General features: G+C 30.4%; 1 protein-coding gene across 1 annotated transcript in view; it reads right to left on the bottom strand.

Moving 5' to 3' along the window:
• LOC148232216 (uncharacterized) overlaps window positions 1-19,800 on the bottom strand; it is a 454,607-nt gene continuing 434,807 nt past the window's right edge. Inside the window, exon 8 of the mRNA XM_088191623.1 lies at window positions 1-177. Coding sequence (XP_088047749.1) covers window positions 144-177 — 34 coding nt within the window. The 3' untranslated portion in view covers window positions 1-143. The remainder of the gene's footprint in view (window positions 178-19,800) is intronic.

Raw genomic sequence — 19,800 nt, 5'->3', positions numbered from 1 at the left:
TTGGTGGTCATCATGCATTTATTTTTATTTCAATGGTTTTTATTTGTACTATAATTTATTATTAAATTTGCAACAATTTTTAACTCTAGTATACTAAGTTAATATTTTAAATATTAATAACCATAATTAAAATACATCACCGATTATGGTTGCGTTGTAGTATCATGAAAGTAGTACCTGAAACAAAAACAAAACATTTTTAAAAAATAATTTAACATGTAAAATTTACATTCTCGAGTGTAAATTATCTAACACTATAAGGTTAAACTTGGCTAGAAGATCACATCATGTATATTCTTCTGTATTTTTACATATATATATATATACATATATATTTGAAATATCGGGATTCACCCATATATTTTTGCTTACTCTCTTTCTATATTTCGGCTGCGATTCTCTAGCCATGATCACGAATTATCATTTACGGATAATTCGTAATCTTAAAACATATACTATACAGAAAACGCTGATTTTAAAAATCTTTAAAAATATTCTCATTTATAATAAAAGGTGATCAAACTGTAATTATAATAATCACTAATTTTGATCACCCGGGACCCAAGAGAAATTGAAAAATGTCGTGATTCTATGTATAATTTGAACCCAGAATAGTCAACTTGATAAGCATGACTCACACTATTGCACTGGAGTGCTAATAGACGTTTTTATATTTATAAAAGTTTTTATTTTATTTCTGCTTTATCCTTGAATTGCGCTTATTATTATTTTTCTCTTTTTTCGAACACGTATGCTTATTGTAAATAATATTTTAAAGCAAATATAAAACACTTGAACAACATGTTCCAAAATGTGAACATCAAATTGTTTTTTGTGTATAGAGCTGTCATTCTGTGTAAATATTCAAATTTAAGTTGCAAGCTATATTTATATTGATATAGAGAATACTGAAAACTTCATAGAATGGAATGTTTTTAATTCTCTCATAATCGCATTATCCTTTGTGTAAAATACGATAATTAAGAAAAAATATTGTGGAACCAATGTGAAAATAAATCCTTGTAGAACTTCTTTAACTAATATGTGTATGTGTATATTTATTATGTTTGTATAAAATAAAGCAAAACAAAGTTAATGCTTCAAAGGAAAAATATTTTTCAAAAACATGTTCAATTCAATCATCGAACCAGACGAACGAATAAACCGGTCGTATAAGTGCCGAGCCACGTCACAGTAACGTGAACGTGAAAAAATTCGTCACGTGAGAAATGGAAAACAGAAAAGTAGAAGTATTTCAGTGGAAAAATATATTTATACGTAAAAAACAACAACGGTCCAGTTATCTGACGTGGGCGTTGTTGTTTTGTTATTTTATAAAAAAAAATAGATTTGTGTAAGAAAGCGGGAAGACGCAAGGGGGAATATACACGTTTGTAGGTATAACGTAAAGCAGGCGCTATTCCCTGGCGTTTCTCGTCAGGACTCCTTTCCAATTTCTTCTTATTAAATCTACGCGATCGCAAATAATTTCTGAACGTATATAAATGTATCGCGGAGTGCGCTCAGACAGCCACTTTCGTGAAAATCCCAGTGCGGAAAAAGAAATGAAAATAAAGCACTCAACGAAAAGCGTTTTGTAAATAAAAAATAAAAATAAAGAGATTCGATGATTTTTTGCTCTTTTCAAAATGTCATAAGATCAAACTATAAATTTATTAAGTATGTTCTAAAGTTGAAGTTTTATAGAATAGAGTTATGATTTCAATAAAAATAATGACTTAAATTTGACTTAAAAACGACATTTTGCTCTTACTATTCTAAATCATAGGGCATGAAGATCTTACGTGTCATAAAAATCAAATAAACACTTTACCTACCGCTCACGCCAATTGGCGTTCTGAGTGTGCCAAAAGTTAAACACCGCAGACGCCAATTGGCGTCCTGTGTATGTTTTTGTTACCATGTCAAATTAAAAATATATGTTTAGTGTTTTATTTGCTTTTTTTTAAGAGATGACTAAATAAATGTATGAATTTTCATTTTATTTTAATTTTTTTTTTTTTTAATTATATTTAGACAAATGCGAAGGTTTTATAAATATATTTTATATTTTTTTCATCAGGCAGTTTCACTACCAGACAAACTCATGTATATTTTGATGTGGTCCGAATATTTTAACAAATTTTTCTAGACATGTTATAAATGTAACAATGCATCAATTCAAGCCATTATTAAGTGGTTCTCAACATGTGGTTCGCCGGAAATAAAAATTAATTATTACATTTCCTAATTATTAGATTTTAAAATTGATTGATGATTTTAAAATTATAAAAGCAAGTAATCTAGAAATTTAAATAAAAATAATTTAAATTGAGTTAACCAGCGGTTCTCAAACTTTTTCAAATTTCTAAAAACTTTTATCCAGCACGCTTTTTTTTCGGACGGTGTAAAAAAAGAAAAAATATGATATTTTATACACAAACATATAAATATGTATATTTAAAAATAATTTATTGGGTAAATGGGTTTATTTAGAAATAAAGTCAAATTACATAAAATTAAAAAATACGATGTACATATATAAAAAGTACAAGACACTAAAAATGTATCATATCATTAACCATTAGATAGTATTGGATTACTGAGAATCTCAAGATTGTCAGATTAGTAAGATTCTATTGTATTTTTTTCTATCCTGTTATAAGGAAATTCCAACATATTTTTTGTGAGTAAATATTATCTCCCGTCAGATAATACTGGCTTACTGGAAATACCGAATCTCAGTGACACATTATTTTAGAAAGTGTGAATTTTTTCAAGTTAATATTTTTGAATTATTAGCACGATACACATAAAAACTTATGGATAAGAATTAAGTTTAAGTTATACTATCGTGTGAAGTGCATCTGGTTTTCGTGTGCTCGAGTGAATATTCGAAAAATATTACGAACTGTTTATAAAATATTTTTTTTAGTTAGATACGAGTGTAGAATCTACGTGAAAATAATTACAGTTTATGTTATTTAATATAGTGTTAAATATATATAGATATTCCAAGTGACAATGAAAATTATAGTGATAGTGATTCAGACTCCTCTGTTCATGAAAGAAATCGTCCACATGCTATGATGCTCATGAGCAATGAGGAAGATGAACAAGAAAAATATTTAGAAGACACTTAACAAGACACAAAACTTTATTGAAGATGACTTGTTTCCCGTTATTGCAGAAGAAACGAATAGACACTATAATCGACACATCAACAGATACAAACTGAAAATAAAATCTAAAAAATGGGTGGATGTAACGGTATCAGAATTAAAAAATTGGTTTGAGTTGATATTGCTAATGGGCCTGGTAAAAAAAGGGCTCATTACACCTGTATTAGACAATAAATCCACTAATAGGAACCTTGATATTTACAAAAACCATGAGTAGAAATAGGTTTTATCAAATATTACGTTACCTGTGTTTTTCCAATAATGAAAATGTTCCTGATAATGTAGGATTACTGTTCAAAGTACAAAAAATAATTGATTATTTCTCCGAAAGATTAAAAAATATGTACAAACCAAGCCAAAACATATCTCTGGATGAGGGTATGATCCCATGGTGTGGAAGATTAAATTTTCACGTATACAACCCCAGTAAGCTCATAAAGTACGGTATAGTGATAAGAATGGTATGTGAATTAGTGTCAGGAGACATATCGAAATTTAAAATATATTCAGGACCTGGAATTTCGTTACAAGATTCAATATCACATCTAACATCAGACAATAAATACAAATGGCATCATCTTTATATGGACGATTTTTATAACAGTGTTGAAATAACAAAAAAAATATATATGAAAAAAAATAGAATCTGTGGTACCATAAGGAAGAATCCGGTTTTACCAGAATATCTGAAAAATGCAAAATTACGAATATTTAAAACCAAATATAAACGATATGGGGTAATATTGTTGCAATTGCGAAAAACAGTAAAACATCGAGACACTTTAAACTTTCATTATATAACTAGTTATTGTGAAAAGTGATTTACACGTGAAAGACAATGTAAATTATCTGTGTATGTGCCTGGAAAATTTCACATTACGATGGAGTGAATTACAACGGTTAGTGAATATTATATTGCAAATGAATTATATATCAGTAAACTCGTATTAGTAAAAAAGTCACAATACAAAAGAAAAGTTTGCTTGAAAAAAGTTTTAACAAATTAAAAAAAGTTTGAGAACCGCTGGTTAAGTCAATTTAAATTATTTTTATTAAAATTTCTAGGTTATTCGTTTTTATAATTTTAAAATCAAGATAATCATTTTAAAAATCTAATAATAAGGAAAAGTAATATTTATTTTTAATTTCCGGCGAACCACATGTTGAGAACCATCTAATAATAACTTGAATTGATGCATTGATACATTTATAACATGTCTAGAAAAATTCAACGAAATATTCGGACCGTATCAAAAGATACATAAATTTAAATAAAAAAGGTAAAATTCGCGAAGTTTTGCGAAAAAGTGCCGGTATTTAGCGTAAGTCTGGTAGTGAAACTGCCGGACGGTAAAGTGTTAAAAACGTATATATTATTCCGAATTGTTAGTAAAATTATTGATTTATTAATACACTAATTAAATTAATTAACCATTAATACGTGAAATTGTTAATACACTAATTAAAAATATCTAAGCTATATTTAAGCATATATATATTTAAGCAATTATATATTTAAGCTTGCTATTGTATATAATATAGCATTTAATATGTGAAGTTAATGTTTAATCGTTAATTATATAATTCTTTAAAAAGACAAAATCATGATTATACTCAATATACCAATAAGAAAAACATAAGTTACCTAATATCATAAAATACCGTTTGTTGTAAAGAGATACTATACTGAAAGGGGGAGAAGATGCATATTATACACACATAAATTGTTCGACTAATGAGCTACCTTGTGTCGGCAAATTCCCATTTGGCTGTAGGGATTAATTACAAATTCTACGCGATGGCGATGTTTACGTTTTTCACCGACAACAAGCCTGAAATTATACGACGAAGACAATGTTATCCCACTTTGCAGAGAAGATGGCTAAAACGGGAACGTGATATTACATTCCAAGGTCTCATTAAATCCTCGCTGTGCCAACGTGGAAGTAATCAGAGCAAATATCCGTTTTCGAAATTGCAAAACTCCTTGCGAATATTCCGAACATACATTTATATGCGCGAGTCAGCTGGTTAAAAAACAATAACTATATAGACAGAAGAAGTATCAATAAGATTTAATAGAATTTCACACCATACAGCCTACTTTGAATTATATTTTATATTTTAGAATTCGGATTTTATTCTGGTGTTTTACTACTAACTCAATAGTTTTTATCCTATTATAACGCATTGGACTAACGCTAGGGATTGCAATAGTACCGTAATTTTCAATATATGTATTACCGAGAAAAAAAACCTGTAAATACCGGTATTGAAATTGTCTGAGAATCGCTCGCATAGTGCTTGTTGCATAGTGAATATTTTTTTTTTTTACAATCACTGCCCTTTTTATGAAGCTGCATAAGTAAAGGCGGGTTCATGCTTAATATGCATACTTTCTGGTAGGTTTTAATAACGGTCTGGGAACGACAAAAAGTTGTTCACAAATTCTTAGCTCTCGAATTCGCTTTATTATTGCATATGTAATAAATGAAGACACTCAGATAAAAAACTTTTCCGAAGATGTTCGTGTCAGATTTTGGAAAATAAGTATACTTTCTCAAAAGATTGAAAATATTTGAATGAACAACAATATTTTTGTGATTTTCTATTATCTTAACCGGCGACGGCTTTATCTTTGATTCGGAGATCTAAGAACCCGCTCCGATAAGAATAAATTACGCATTGGAATCGGTAGAATGCAAAAAAATTTAGGGCTATTTTTCTTAATATTGTTTTTGTAAAGTAGCAACAGCTATTATTGACAATTGTCTCACGATTATTATTGACAACCGTAGGGGCCTTAATTTTTTTGTTAAAATAATAGGAAACATCAATTCTGAGCTAAGCTTAAAATTTCAACGGGCAATTAAAGAGAAATTATATTATGGCGATAGGCAACCATAATTTGTTTACCATTCTCGTACGCCGCACGAATCATATAAATAGAGGGACGGATACTACAGTCAACACTTGGCCAGACTTCACCGGATCGACTCGACCACCGTCTTCGCCACCACGGCATGCCGCCCCGCCGCGGCCGCCGCCCCGCCCCGCTACCGAACACGTCACCTATCCGGACAGCATCGGCTCCAGCACAAGCTCCAGCACCATCGACAAGATCCTCAAAATCATAGAGTAAAGAATGTTATCTCAAAATACAATCAAAGAAACCAGACATTGACGTCATTAATTAAATATTTGCAAAATCCAGAATCTGTCACTAAAAATCTGATCAACTCAGTGGTGCAAAAAATTATTATTTAATACTAAAATAATTGTTATATTATATTCGCTCTCGTATTGTGGTGTTTCAATACATTGGAATGGCAATAAGCGAATTTAAAAATGTTTCATGAGTACGAATCGCTGAGTTCTCGTAGAAAGTTGAACGTCGCTAAGCATTTCAAACCTCTAAAGCAGGGGCTCCCAACCCCGTGCCCGCGGGCGCCATGGCGCCCGCAGACCGATTTGTGTGCGCCCGCCACTATTCGACAGCAGTAGATTTTTTTTCACAAACACTAATTAAAAATTTTTTTTTTTTTATTTATTTGTTATGCCTCCACTACACTCTCTTAAAGTTGTCCGAACCGAAGCTACAACTGAAGTCGGCCGAGATATGAAGAAAATGCTAGGTAACAATGAATTAAAGGTGTCATTATTTATTAAGCACCTTCAAGTGCTTCAAAAGTAGTTTGAAGAGAGATGTCTGTAATTTACAAATATCTAGCCAATTGTCTCCTGTATCAATACTTTTACTTGCCAAATAAATGTAATGGAAATAGCCGCATGTATTTCAGATCTTGTTAAAGGGAAGGCAGAAGAACTAGAGTTAGAAAGTTTGTACCTTAAGAATGATATTTTGCTAAAATCCTTGATATCAGAGGACTTCTGGAATACAGTAGACAGAGAAATGTTCATATTTTTTAAAAAAGCGGTATTTAAAATTAAATCATTTTTCGGTTCGACATATTTATACGAATCATTGTTTTCAAACATGAATTTAATAAAATCAAGATATAGATCTCGACTCACCAATGAGCATCTTTATGATTGTTTGCTAACAGGATTATCGTCATACTCTCCTAATTATAAGGCACTGGCCAATGAAATACAATGCCAAAGATTACACTGACAGATTGATATTATATTTTTTTATAAAAGTTTTCTTGGTATGTGTGTTTTTTGTTTACTTTGTTTATCGTTTTGTATGTACATTTCTTTGTGTGTATGTAATTTGAACAATAGTTTTATTATTTTGAAATTATTTTTATTTATTATTTATTACCCTTGTCCAATTATAAATATCCCTAGAAAAAATAGGTGGTGCCCGCGGCCCTACCGATATTTTAGAATGCGCTCTAAGAAAACGAAAAGGTTGGGAACCCCTGCTCTAAAGGGTACTGTCAATAATCAAACTATTTTCGAGAAATTACAGTTTTGCGTTTTGTAGTGTCAACGGAGATTCACGACCGCGTTGTCTTCTGATGTCAGTTAGAGCCAGAACGTTCGCACTACTCAACTCGCTTATGGCTGTAGCCATTGGACTCCTTAATACGCTGGCATCGCAAACTGATCTGTTTAATCCGGTCCGGTACGTATAATTTAATTTTATTATTTCAGAATTTTTTATTTCAATGCATTATTATTTATCTTATATTTTTTTGTGTATTATTAAAATTATATTATGCACTGATCTCTACCTCCCAGATATGATAGAAATTGAAAATTGTATAATAAATATAAGTCGGAGACTTTTCGCATTAAATTATTAAAATTTGTCTGATGTCATAACTATGGTATCCATTATTTTTTTTTTATTTTATAATGATAAATTTGTAACGTGCCTACAAAAAACCATTGTCCCAAGATTGAAAAATATTTTTGCAAGCTCCAGTCAATAGTCTTTCGTTTGAATATGTTGCGCCCTTTGCTGTATGCAGTTTAAAAAAATGGAAAATAGCTAAAGTAGGTAAGCTTTGGGGTTAAATGATGGACGGACTGGTTGAACGCAGGCATTTCGCATTTGTCATCCCTTTCGACCGAGGGAAACTAATAAAGATATTTCCAGTCAAAGGGTTTAGTTCGGAGCATTCGAACGATGAGAATGGGTATCGTAATTAGCAAAGCCAGCAGGAAGGGTGCTTAAATCCCCGATTAAATAAATCTGCATTCGTGTATGCCATTCGTCTGTGCAAGCATTTCCGATAATGGATATGTAAATTAAATTCGTACCCATATTATAATAATAATTGTATGTGGAATATGCTATGTATGAATTGTATCTTTATAACAGTATCGCAAAGTTACGCCACGTTACAAATAAGCAATTGTTTTGAAGCAGTTATATTTGTTTTAAAAGAATATGTCTTTAAGTTTATGAATACGCAAACGTTAGAAAACATATTTGACAATATCTTACGTTTACTTTTGCAACCACACCGAAGGCCACGCAAACTTCACTAATTGCTGATACACACAGATAGCTAAAGTTTTGCTTTCATTACACGCTTCGTAGCACATAAGAGATAGTAGATTGTATAAGAAGTTTTAGAATTGGAGTTACCATGTTACACACGATTTGCATACGTAGATATAATATTAGATGTTTTATACAAATTATGCAATATTTTATACATAAATTCTACACGTCAAAAGTTAAATATTTTTATAAAACTTTACATCAAATAATATTATGTTATAAGGATACTTTTTTATATTTCTTTCCGTAACCTTTTTATTTAATTTTTTTGTGTTATTTATATACCTAATATGAAATAAATATAAATGTAAGTTGTTAGAATATATTGCCATATATAAAATTCCTAAGGGTTATAATATTAACTCAATCATGTTTATTGTGTTCAATAATGATATTAATAAAGTGAATCATAATTCCAAATTCTCAATTTTCACCGATGAATTGAGAATAATAGAAAGCTTATGTTTAATGTTGAAAGTTAATGTACGTTGTTGACTTAAGCTTCTATAAATAATAATTGAAACTATATAGTGTATTGTTATGTTTGTTATCAAGCAATAATACACATACACATATATCGCCAATGACCTTAATTAAAGAAAAAATAAATCCATTCAGTCCTTAACTTTGTCCCCCTCCCCCATACAATTATTTAATACAAAATATGATCTTCCTAAAAATCTGTAACTTAATCCATATCTTCAATATGCCAAAACCTGGAGCAGGTGACTCCTTTTAACCCCCCCCCCCAGCTTTACACTACATACACTTTATATATTATATGCATATAATAAAATATGCAAAACAGTTTTTAAGTTTGATAAAATATGTTACTGGTTTTCACAAACAATTGGGAACATCTGGTATAACTTCTAAGGAACTAAGAAACTGGCCAAATTTTCAGGCCGGCCTAAAATATTTTTATGACCGGCCGGAACATAAAATAAGCATTTGTAAACTGTTGTCTATTGTTTTAAGATTAGCTATTAGCTATTCCTGGATATATATTGTTTAACGCATTACACACAAGGTTCTTCCATCGCGAAAATTTCGACCCCAAACAAGTGCCGTCCTGGGCGGTTCACCAACCCGCCCCCTAGCTATGCCACTGAATCTGGTAATAGATTACTTAACATGTATTTTATAACTTATTAAATACAATATCACAACTAAATTTTAATTATGAAATGAATGAAAATGTGGTCTAATGTAAGATAATTTTATATACGTTACAACGGGACAAATCAATCAGATATAATGAATACATACAAATAAATATTAATCACTAAATTGAAATTCTGGCAATTGGTGACATCTATATTAATATTTATAAACTATTATGTGTAATATAATTTATCACCAATAGACGTCACTGCAGCTAGGGTCGTTTTTTTTTATAAAAGCGTATTTTTATAAATAAAAATTTTAGTGCCGCTGCCGGGGCTTGAACCCGCAACCTCAGAGCTACTATTCTGAGACGTTACGGAATCATCAGTGTTTATCAAGCGTCGAAAAGAATATGAAGACGATGTGGATATTAAAATTTATATTTTTATTTTATTATAATATTTACCATATAACACGATAATAACTTGATTCCCTAAAACATATATAAATACTTATGTAAGATAAAAAATTATCTTACATTGCGGTTTGGCTGATGGTGACGGGTCGCAATTGGACACAGATTGGGTATATCTAATGTAGTACTTAATTTATAGAAATTATTTATAAAGTTACTTGTTGTTGTTACAAATGATAAGAGGCTGGCTGACCATCGTATTTTTGTTATGGTTGCCAGATCAATGGTGTTGCTCTTGCCGCCTCCACGCTAGTGTTTCCGCTTAGCTTGTGACCAAATAAATTGCATGTAGAAAATTTACTAATTTGTTATGTGTAATATGTTAAGCTGAGTTGGTTTTTAATATTTTTACCAATTTTAAAAATATATACATATAGTATGGTTGTGTATGGTAGAGTGTATACCAGCAATAAGCGTAAAACATTTTTTTCTGTGCCATAAAAATTCAACACCTTCACCAAAGGCGTACGAATCGGCAGCACGTGCGCTAAATCGGCTTTCACGACAATTATTGCCCACCTCCCATATCCTTTAATTATGGCCATCGAAACTAATATTGATACAACGTGACGTACGTGAACTGGTGCACCTGATGCAGCAGAACCTGTTTGAATCGCGCCCCTACGATCCAGCACGTCCTTTCCGCTGGGACTTTAGAAGCGTGCTGAAGTGCACCTCGAACGTTTCGAAAAGTCTTATTTTAAGTAAAAAAGATTTTTCGCAGAAGCCGCTCGAAAGTTATCTTCGCATTCATTATGCAAATTGAGGATCAATGCGCGGATTTAGCTACGGCCTGATTGATGTTTAATTAGTGGTAACGCTATGGGAGAGGAGGGAGGGGGGGTGGGGGACTCGATCGGAATCTTAATGTAAGACAATGAGTGTAATTGCACGGTGACAGTATCGGGATGAGGGTAACAAATCTGGTGACGGGCGTTAATGGGTTGTAATTTGAGCCACGTGCCATGGGCGTTGTCGTAATAGCACTTAATGGTCACAGCGGCCATGTTGGCTTAAATGGAGGGTATTTTTTTAAAATGTACGATATATACAGATTCTAATAGTATTTAGCTTAAAAAGGCATACAATATATTGTTAGTACTATTTAAAACTATAATGATATATTATTATGAAAAATGTACGAGAACAGAATGATTAGGAAGAATTGTACTTTTTTAATAAAATAAAAGACAATTAAATTTTCGTGATTCTATTTCAACTCAACGAAATTCAGAAACCTACTGTTAAATAAATCAGTCCAGAAAAACTCGATCGTTTCTCTCCATCAGTTTCACATCGAACTGTGGCAAGAATAATTAACGATATTTCATCTAAAATTGTGCGACGCTCAATACAATTTCTTAAAAAAATGTTTGTTTCTTACTGGATAAAATAACAAATATCAAAGATACTGCTCAACTTACTTTTATCATAAGAAGTGTTGACAGTTAAATTATGTGACAGAAGAACTCCTCGATTTTGTCAGCTTAACATATATAACCAAAAGAAGAGCTATTAAATAATCTAACATAAATTGTGCAAGATAAACTTAAGGCTGAAGAACACATTTTAAAAGTTTCAGATCCTCAGGTAACTATACTTGAATTAACACTAGTTTTAAGCAAAGCAATGGGTAAAAATAAAAATATTTTGTCTAAAAATCGAAACATATAAATATACATATTCTATCGATGTGGTCAATATATTTAATAATTTAGTGCTGTTGAATTCAGACTGCTTACTTAGAGTATAGAAAACTAGGAATATACTAAATAAAAAAATATTGTACTATATATTTAAAGTTTTTTTGCACTTACCCAATAGTACAATTTAATAAATATTACGAGAGTGCTATAATACATTTTGAATTTTACATGCTAGAGTTCGTAACGGGATCAGACTCTCCGAAGGGCAGTGTCTTCTGCCAAATTAGTCCCTCTTGAGAAAATTTCCCTCTTGCTTGTTTGGATCGCTGGGTGTAGGAGAGGAAACGGGTTTCGAATATGGTAAATATACGAGCATGAATAAGCAAATCAACTCTCCGTTTGCATATCGCCTTTACACCTGCATATTAGTTATGGACATATGCACATTAATATTATTTAAAATTTATATTAAAATCAAATATTATTATTAAACATTAATAGCTGTCAGAAATTATATATAAAAATGTTTGTAAAAACTCTGTTCAAGGATCAAGGACTAAATAAATTGAAGTACTAATAACTGGACCATTTAATAATAAAAATATTATAGAAATGACAATGAAAAATATTTTGTTTGAATTTAATTAACATTTTTTGTGCAAGCAATAAATTAATAAATTAGCTAAATAAAAAATGATAATTCAATGTTCGATTAAATTGCTTAAATTAAAAATAAAATATATCTTTATAGCTATATTGTTTGTAAGGTTTAAGAAATCAAACATTTCTATGAGAAGTAAATCATATCTATGTGATTTGAAGGTAAATTTACTAAGATATTCAGAGAAAATATATTTTATAAATCGTATTTTTATTTTTTTTACAATAAATAGTGTGTATGTATGTACGTAAAATATTATATATCAAATAAAATTTAGTATTTTGTAAGGAATCACAAACATTTTTTATGATCTATTAAAAATATGAAACATATAAGAGTAAAATTAATATTTAATTTTTTATTGAATAAATTGTGTAGATTTTTATTTTAAAATATACTTAATTTTAAAAAAATATAGCAAGATCAATCTTTATATTGTTATACATACTAAAATAAGTATTTAAACATTGTTAAGCTTAATGATAATGTAATTTTTACAGCGATTCTAAATAATCTTATAAAAAATATCTTGTAATTAAAAACAAAACTACTGAATTTATTACATTTATATATAAAAAATATCAGAGTACTTAGATTTTATATTTTACATTACGTGATAATCTTAAATAAGTAGTCCAATCTCGAGCTAAAATTGCAATTCAGGGTTCTCAAAAACTTGACCATCCCGGGATTGTAAATTGTAATTATATATTTAAAAAACTATATATGGATACTATATACTCAATAAAATTTATAAAATTGTAATGGTTTCGTGTGTGGATGGTTAGCATTTATATGTGGTCAGGTGGCATTTTTTAAATTGCTAAAGGTCTATAAAAATACTCAAGAAAATCCAAAAGATGGCGTTTCGAGTAACTCTGAAATTTAAAGCGTATTTTTATTATGCTATTAAGCTAATATTTTAATAAAAAAAAATGTTTTTCCTTAGCAACAACTCGTAAATTTATAAAAAATATGCCTTAAATGTAGGTATATTTAAAAAAAGGATAATATAATTTATTGTTGTATTATGTCAACGGTCAATAATTTAGTTTACATTCGCCACGTTTATATATCCCTGTTTTATTTTAATTAAACATTCAGAATAAATAATTTATAATAATGTATAAATAAAGGGTCACGCAATAAAAAAATATTTTTCACACTACAAATATAGCATATGGTGTTTGTTCCCAGCAACACTCCGGAAGGCATTTTTTCCAACTTACCTATCAAATAACACTCCTCGAAGATATCATTATTTTTAACGATGTTCTAAGATTGAAATACACGGTGTATTATAAAATTGCGAAGAGTTAAATCGATTCAATGATTCACTGAAAACGTTGAAGGATTACTCCAGCGGTTTCCATTTGGCCGTATCGAATTTCATAATTTCACACTTATTACACAGTTCCGACGACTACGACAAAAGGGGAGAGGTTAATCGCTTTCTGGTTTTTGTTGAAATCCATCAAGCCGGGACCTACTTTTCGTTCTATGTATAGTATAATAGATAAGTAGGTATGGTATGTACGTTTGCTAGCTGGGGTGGATTGAAAGTTAAGTTACATTTATTTTGAATCGCAATATACACATAAAAATCATAAAACTTGGTAGCGTCAAAATAAATTAGTGTTAATAATTTTTTTTTAATAAAGTGTATTCTAAAACTATTATTACTTAGTTTTAAAATATAATAATAAACAGTAATAAAATAAATATTTTCTGGACTTATTTCTGATCCTAACTCTCTGAATATTCGCCGTAATAAATACAGTTATATTAATATGCTGCAAATTTACTAATTTAATTAAGTGTGTGAGTTGATTTTGTAACGCTATTACAGTGAATTGATGTATGTAGCAGTATATTCACGATGTATGTATTATATATAAACACATATCCCCTCAATATTGATCAAAACAGCAGCCCGTCGGCGACGATGCAGCCTCCATCGAAAATAAGGAAGTATCAATTCGACTCATTGAGTCGATAAAATGATTTCCTGCACGGGGTGATGAGTTCCAGGCTGTGTGGGATGAGGAGAGCAAGGAGAGGCGATTACGAGCACCAGCAAACAGCGCGTAAGCATAGGGAAGGGCGGCAGGTGGAGAAGAAGTGAGTGAGAGAGAAAGAGATGGAAAGGGAGACAGGAAGGAAGACCCATTTAGTTCCCTTCCGCTCTAACGGCGTCAGATCCCGCAGGACTTGTCAAAGGTGCATTCACTTGTGACTGCGTAAATGAGAGCCGAGGCTCACTTTTTATAACCACATGTATGCATGTATAGTACACCCTTAAAATCATGCAATATTACGCAAAATGTCATATCTATTTATCTTAAACACGAAAGAAAGCTCATTTCCTGATGCAAGTTGGGTTGAGAATTTTTTAAGATTATAATTATCATTTTATAATATTTTAGGCATTTTATTGAATATTAAAAATATATTTTATAAAATTCAGGGGACTATAAGAATGTCTGTTAGAATTCAAATCATTTTAGCAAAATAGTCACTTTTTATTTTGAATAAAACATTGGTGCTTAACATATTTATATAAATATTTATAATATAATAAGTTATGATAAATATTCATCCTGTATTTTAGGCTTACTGCCTTGCATCTAAAAAAAGAGGGGTTAAATAAATTTTGTGTACTACGAGCAGCTGTCACTAAATTAAACTATTGATTCCACTAAGTGCTGCCCACAACTCACCAAACTAAATGACAAGGCCAGACCATTTTTTTATATATAGCTTTGTTGAATAGCTCCCTTTATTGTGTAAATAAGATAGATTTAGTTTCAGTAATCTTTAGTGAGAGAAATCTTTGAGCTACCAGAAATATTAAAAAATACGCATATATCTGAATTTTCATATAAGTGATTTATCAAATATATTTGCATACAAGTTCTTAGGTTCTAATCTAATATTATTTATCTTATATAATTACGTGGGGAATTTACTACATAACCTAAAAAAAATGCTTAAGCCCGGAGCCTGAAGACAACTAGCTGAACCCCGAAGTCTCCGGGTCAAACCAAGTGAGGTGTCAACCCAAATCATAATTATATAAAATTACTAGAAATTGATATTTATAAATAATAATAAAATAATAAATATATATTTTATTAATCGATATTAAATTGTTTCGGTAACTTGCAATACTTATAGTTTTCGTTACCTATATGTTAAAAAGTTCGCAGCAAAATTAAATAAGGCAATCTGTGCGAAAAGTATCTTAAATACTCGAAAATATAAGAGTTTTGTTTTGGAATATTAAATTTTATAAAAAAATTTTATAAACGGTAAATTCCAAAACAGAAAAAATAATGTGAAAATATAAGTAGAATATTGTGATTTAAATAAAGTTATAATTTTTAAAAACTATTATGTTTATGTTGTTAAACATATTAGTAAATTAAATAGATTTAATTATTTATCTTACTGTGCAAACTTTTTAGTCGTTTATGTTTATACAGAAAAACCTTTACTGTTTGTATCTCTTAGCTGTATTTTCACTTAATCTAAGCGTAGAAATCGATTTTTATACAGTTTTCAATAAATTGACGCATTAGTTGCAAATGAGATTCGATGCCCGTTTTACGATTGGAGTTAGGGGTGAAATTATACAGGATGATTGATCAAACGTCGTTCTAGCGAAAAGTACGTCATTACTAGTTCGAATTGAAAAATGGCCATTCGTCATGCTATCCCCGCAAAAGGTTGGAGGGTTTTTCAATGGTGTTCCAACGTATTGATTTTGTAAAATGGCCTAAATTGAGACTCAATTAGGTTATTGTGTATACATACATATGTAGTATATTTAGTGATAGGCAAAAGGATCGAAAGTCCCAAGTTGGAAACTGTGGGGGACTTGTGGTCTGACAGGCAAGGAACTAAGTGCTCGGGTTATTAAGCAAGTGCAGCCAGGTATGGGGGCCCGGTCACACCCCATGGGAAAAGACCGCGACACTTGCACTTTACACCGCCAACTTACATGCCATTATTAAGTGGCCTTTAATATTGCCACAACATTCTGCTTGAGCATTAAAACAATGGTGGAAAATTTGTAAAGGTTTTACTAATTTGTATGTAATTTAGGTTTTACATACATTAAATGCCAATTAAACATCATGTAATGCTAATAATAAATTAAAATGAATGGTTTATTAAATAAGCAAAATACTTTCCCTTAAATTATAATCACAAATGATTAGTCTTATATTCTTATACTTTTTATTTAATTAAACTAATTACTTTGTAAACATGAAAATGATTATAAACCAGTAACATGTTTATTTTATGTATTAAACGTGTCTTAAAAATTATTTATATTATTGAAATAAACGTATTTAAAAAAAAATATTTGATATAAACTGCACTTAAGATTCTCGCTACTTGAGACAACAAATATTGATATGGACATTCAATATTTTTGGTAGTCAATTACGTAACACAATAGTCCTATTAATGAGAGGTCTGCATATTTTTTTAATTTTTAGTAATTCGATTTTATTTGTATCTTTTCGTATTATTAAAACATTTTTTCATGTGATATTTAATTTTTAATTTTTTGTCCCCCTCTCCCCGATAACTTTGCAAAAGAAGAAAAAAAATTTGGACTGCGTTGGTATAAATCAAATGCTCCTTACAAATTTAATTAATAATCACCGACCCAAAACGCAGCTACATATAAACTTATTCTGGAATCAGTTTCACAAATTAGCCGGTGCATAAAAATGGGTATTTATTAATTATTTTTATAAATGAAATTTTAGAGGCCATGTAAGGATGTTAGCAGATATTTTTGCAACAGCTTAATAAACTTGTCTGATGCAGATGGCTTGTGTAAAAAAATAATCTGAATGTGGCCATTATTTATATGTTCTTGTTTATACTTATATATTATTTAAAATAAATGTTTATCAACTTCTGTGTGTTATCTAGTTGTAATTTATAATGGTAGCACCTGTATTTGCAACAGTTAATTTACAGTAAATAAATATAAATTGATGTATTAATTAAACCTCATATTATTATTATTATTTTTAATTCCAATTTCGCGAATACCGGTTTGGTTACCGTAAGCGCATTTTTGCTATGAATATTGATACGGTACTCGAAGGTTTCGCCGCGCACGTAAATGCAAGAATTTTATTAAAAGTTACACGGGTGAGAAGTGGGTGGTTCTTCGCCTGGGTACCGAGAATGCGGGCACCGAATAATAAGAAAACTTATATCGACTCCGTTGCATTGTGAAATATTTCCATTTTCCTTCTTGGAAACGCACAGGAAAGTTTTCCTCTTCGACAAATCACATATACGCAACACAATGGACTCGATAATAATGCCTGCGTCCGTATCATTTATATTCAATGTGCAGCATAATACATGCTAACATACATAAGTATAAGATATACCTACAAATTTACCATGAAATTGTCTAATTTAGTAATAGTGGTTATAATACTATTTTAAAGCAAGGATACGCACCATGATTTTAATAGTATTCCAATCTAATTCGGTTCCAAAAACTATGATTCTTTTAGATGAATTGCTACTAATTATAAATTTAATATCAGACATGATATGATTTTCAAAATACAATTTTTTTATTAGTACCTTACTGATATTGATGACGATTGATTAATTGACTGATCAACGCTTCTTATGTAAATTGTGTTTCTTAAAACTATTGCACATTTTTAAGAAACCATTATATTATATTTTTAAATAGAAAACCAGTTACATATTTGATATAAATATACTTTATTTGGCAAATTATATAAGCACACAATGAGCTTCAATTCAATACAGTTTTTCATACATCCACTCAACACAAAATCTCTGTTTAAAGTTATCGTGCACAAGCACATCAGGTGCTTCGCTTACACGCCACGGGCACAACAGCTTTTCAACTTGAATTATTCTATAAAGGAAAACAAATATGTCGCTAAAGGTGGGCGAAAGGGGTATATCGTACCACCCCCAAGCCCCACAAAGCCGTTACTGTTGCGAGGGAAACAAAAACATTCGCTTATCCAGAGCCTCCCTTCAAAAAAAAAATCCCTCCATCCATTGAACCCGTCGTCCACAATTTTACCAGTAGCGACGCCATTGTCGACATTGTCCTTTTATGGCCCTGTGTCGCGACGCCCTTGCAACGCCGAGTACTGTTTCGGCGTCGTTTACGATCCAAATCCCAGCTGCATCCGGCAAAAGCACGTGAAAGGCTTCCGCTCCCATCTTTCAGAGGGCGATTGAAATATTCCTTTACCTACCCTTTGAGCGAGAAAACACTTTTCGGCGCACGAGTGTCGTAAACACGTCTTGTCTTGGTGGCAAAAATCAATTTTGTGTATCTGTTACGGTAAGGGCATGTAATAGAAAGATGCGCACAAGTACAACGTTCCCCGGAGAATAAAACCATAAAAGGTAGTTATGTGATAGTATATAAAAATTTAAAATAAATTTTAATTAATCGTTACAAGGGATATCTTGATAAGATTTAATGATAATAAAAATAAAACAAATATAATACAATGACAATAATTTTTTTGTAGTATGTATCTTATGAATATTCGAATAAGTAAGTTTCTCTTGAAAGCAATTTATTGTGAAAAAATAATTACTGTGTAATCTAAACAAATATTTATAAAAGCTATTGAGAGGCATCACGCACTTTATTTCTACACTTTAAAGATATAGTTATTTGCCCTAAAATACGATCTGCGTACAGTGTTTTTACTTATCGTTCTGTACTGAATCAAACAACTGCTAAGATAGATATCTTTCATATATTTTATAGGTGGCTAAAGAACTTTTTGATTGGACATCGATTATAATTTAATCGTAACATACATTATGTATTTTACATAATATCATAATAAAAGTATTGAATTAAAAATAAAATATATTCGAAAAGCAACGACTTAATTAAAAAAAGACTAACAATTATTTTTTATTGAAAAAAAATAAAACGTGATATTTAAGGCATTTTGTTAAATTGTCTTTAAAACTTAATAAGTTGAAAAGAATGCATTTCAAAAGTCAACTTCTCATTTATCGGTTAAAGCAAGTTATAGGGTGAAAAAAATTCTAAATAAATCAAATCAGATTACGATAATGAATTTATTTAAGGATGTATCGAAAGCGTGAAGGAAATAGTTTGCTCTAAGTCTCAGCACTTATTTTGCAGATAAAATTTAATTTCATTAGAGATATTGACAACGAATTTAATG

Source organism: Plectrocnemia conspersa, unplaced genomic scaffold, assembly GCF_051122295.1.
Source record: "Plectrocnemia conspersa isolate PC_06_02 unplaced genomic scaffold, ASM5112229v1 ptg000009l, whole genome shotgun sequence".
NCBI classification, from domain to species: Eukaryota; Metazoa; Arthropoda; class Insecta; order Trichoptera; family Polycentropodidae; genus Plectrocnemia; species Plectrocnemia conspersa.
This window is presented reverse-complemented; position numbering and strand designations above follow the sequence as displayed.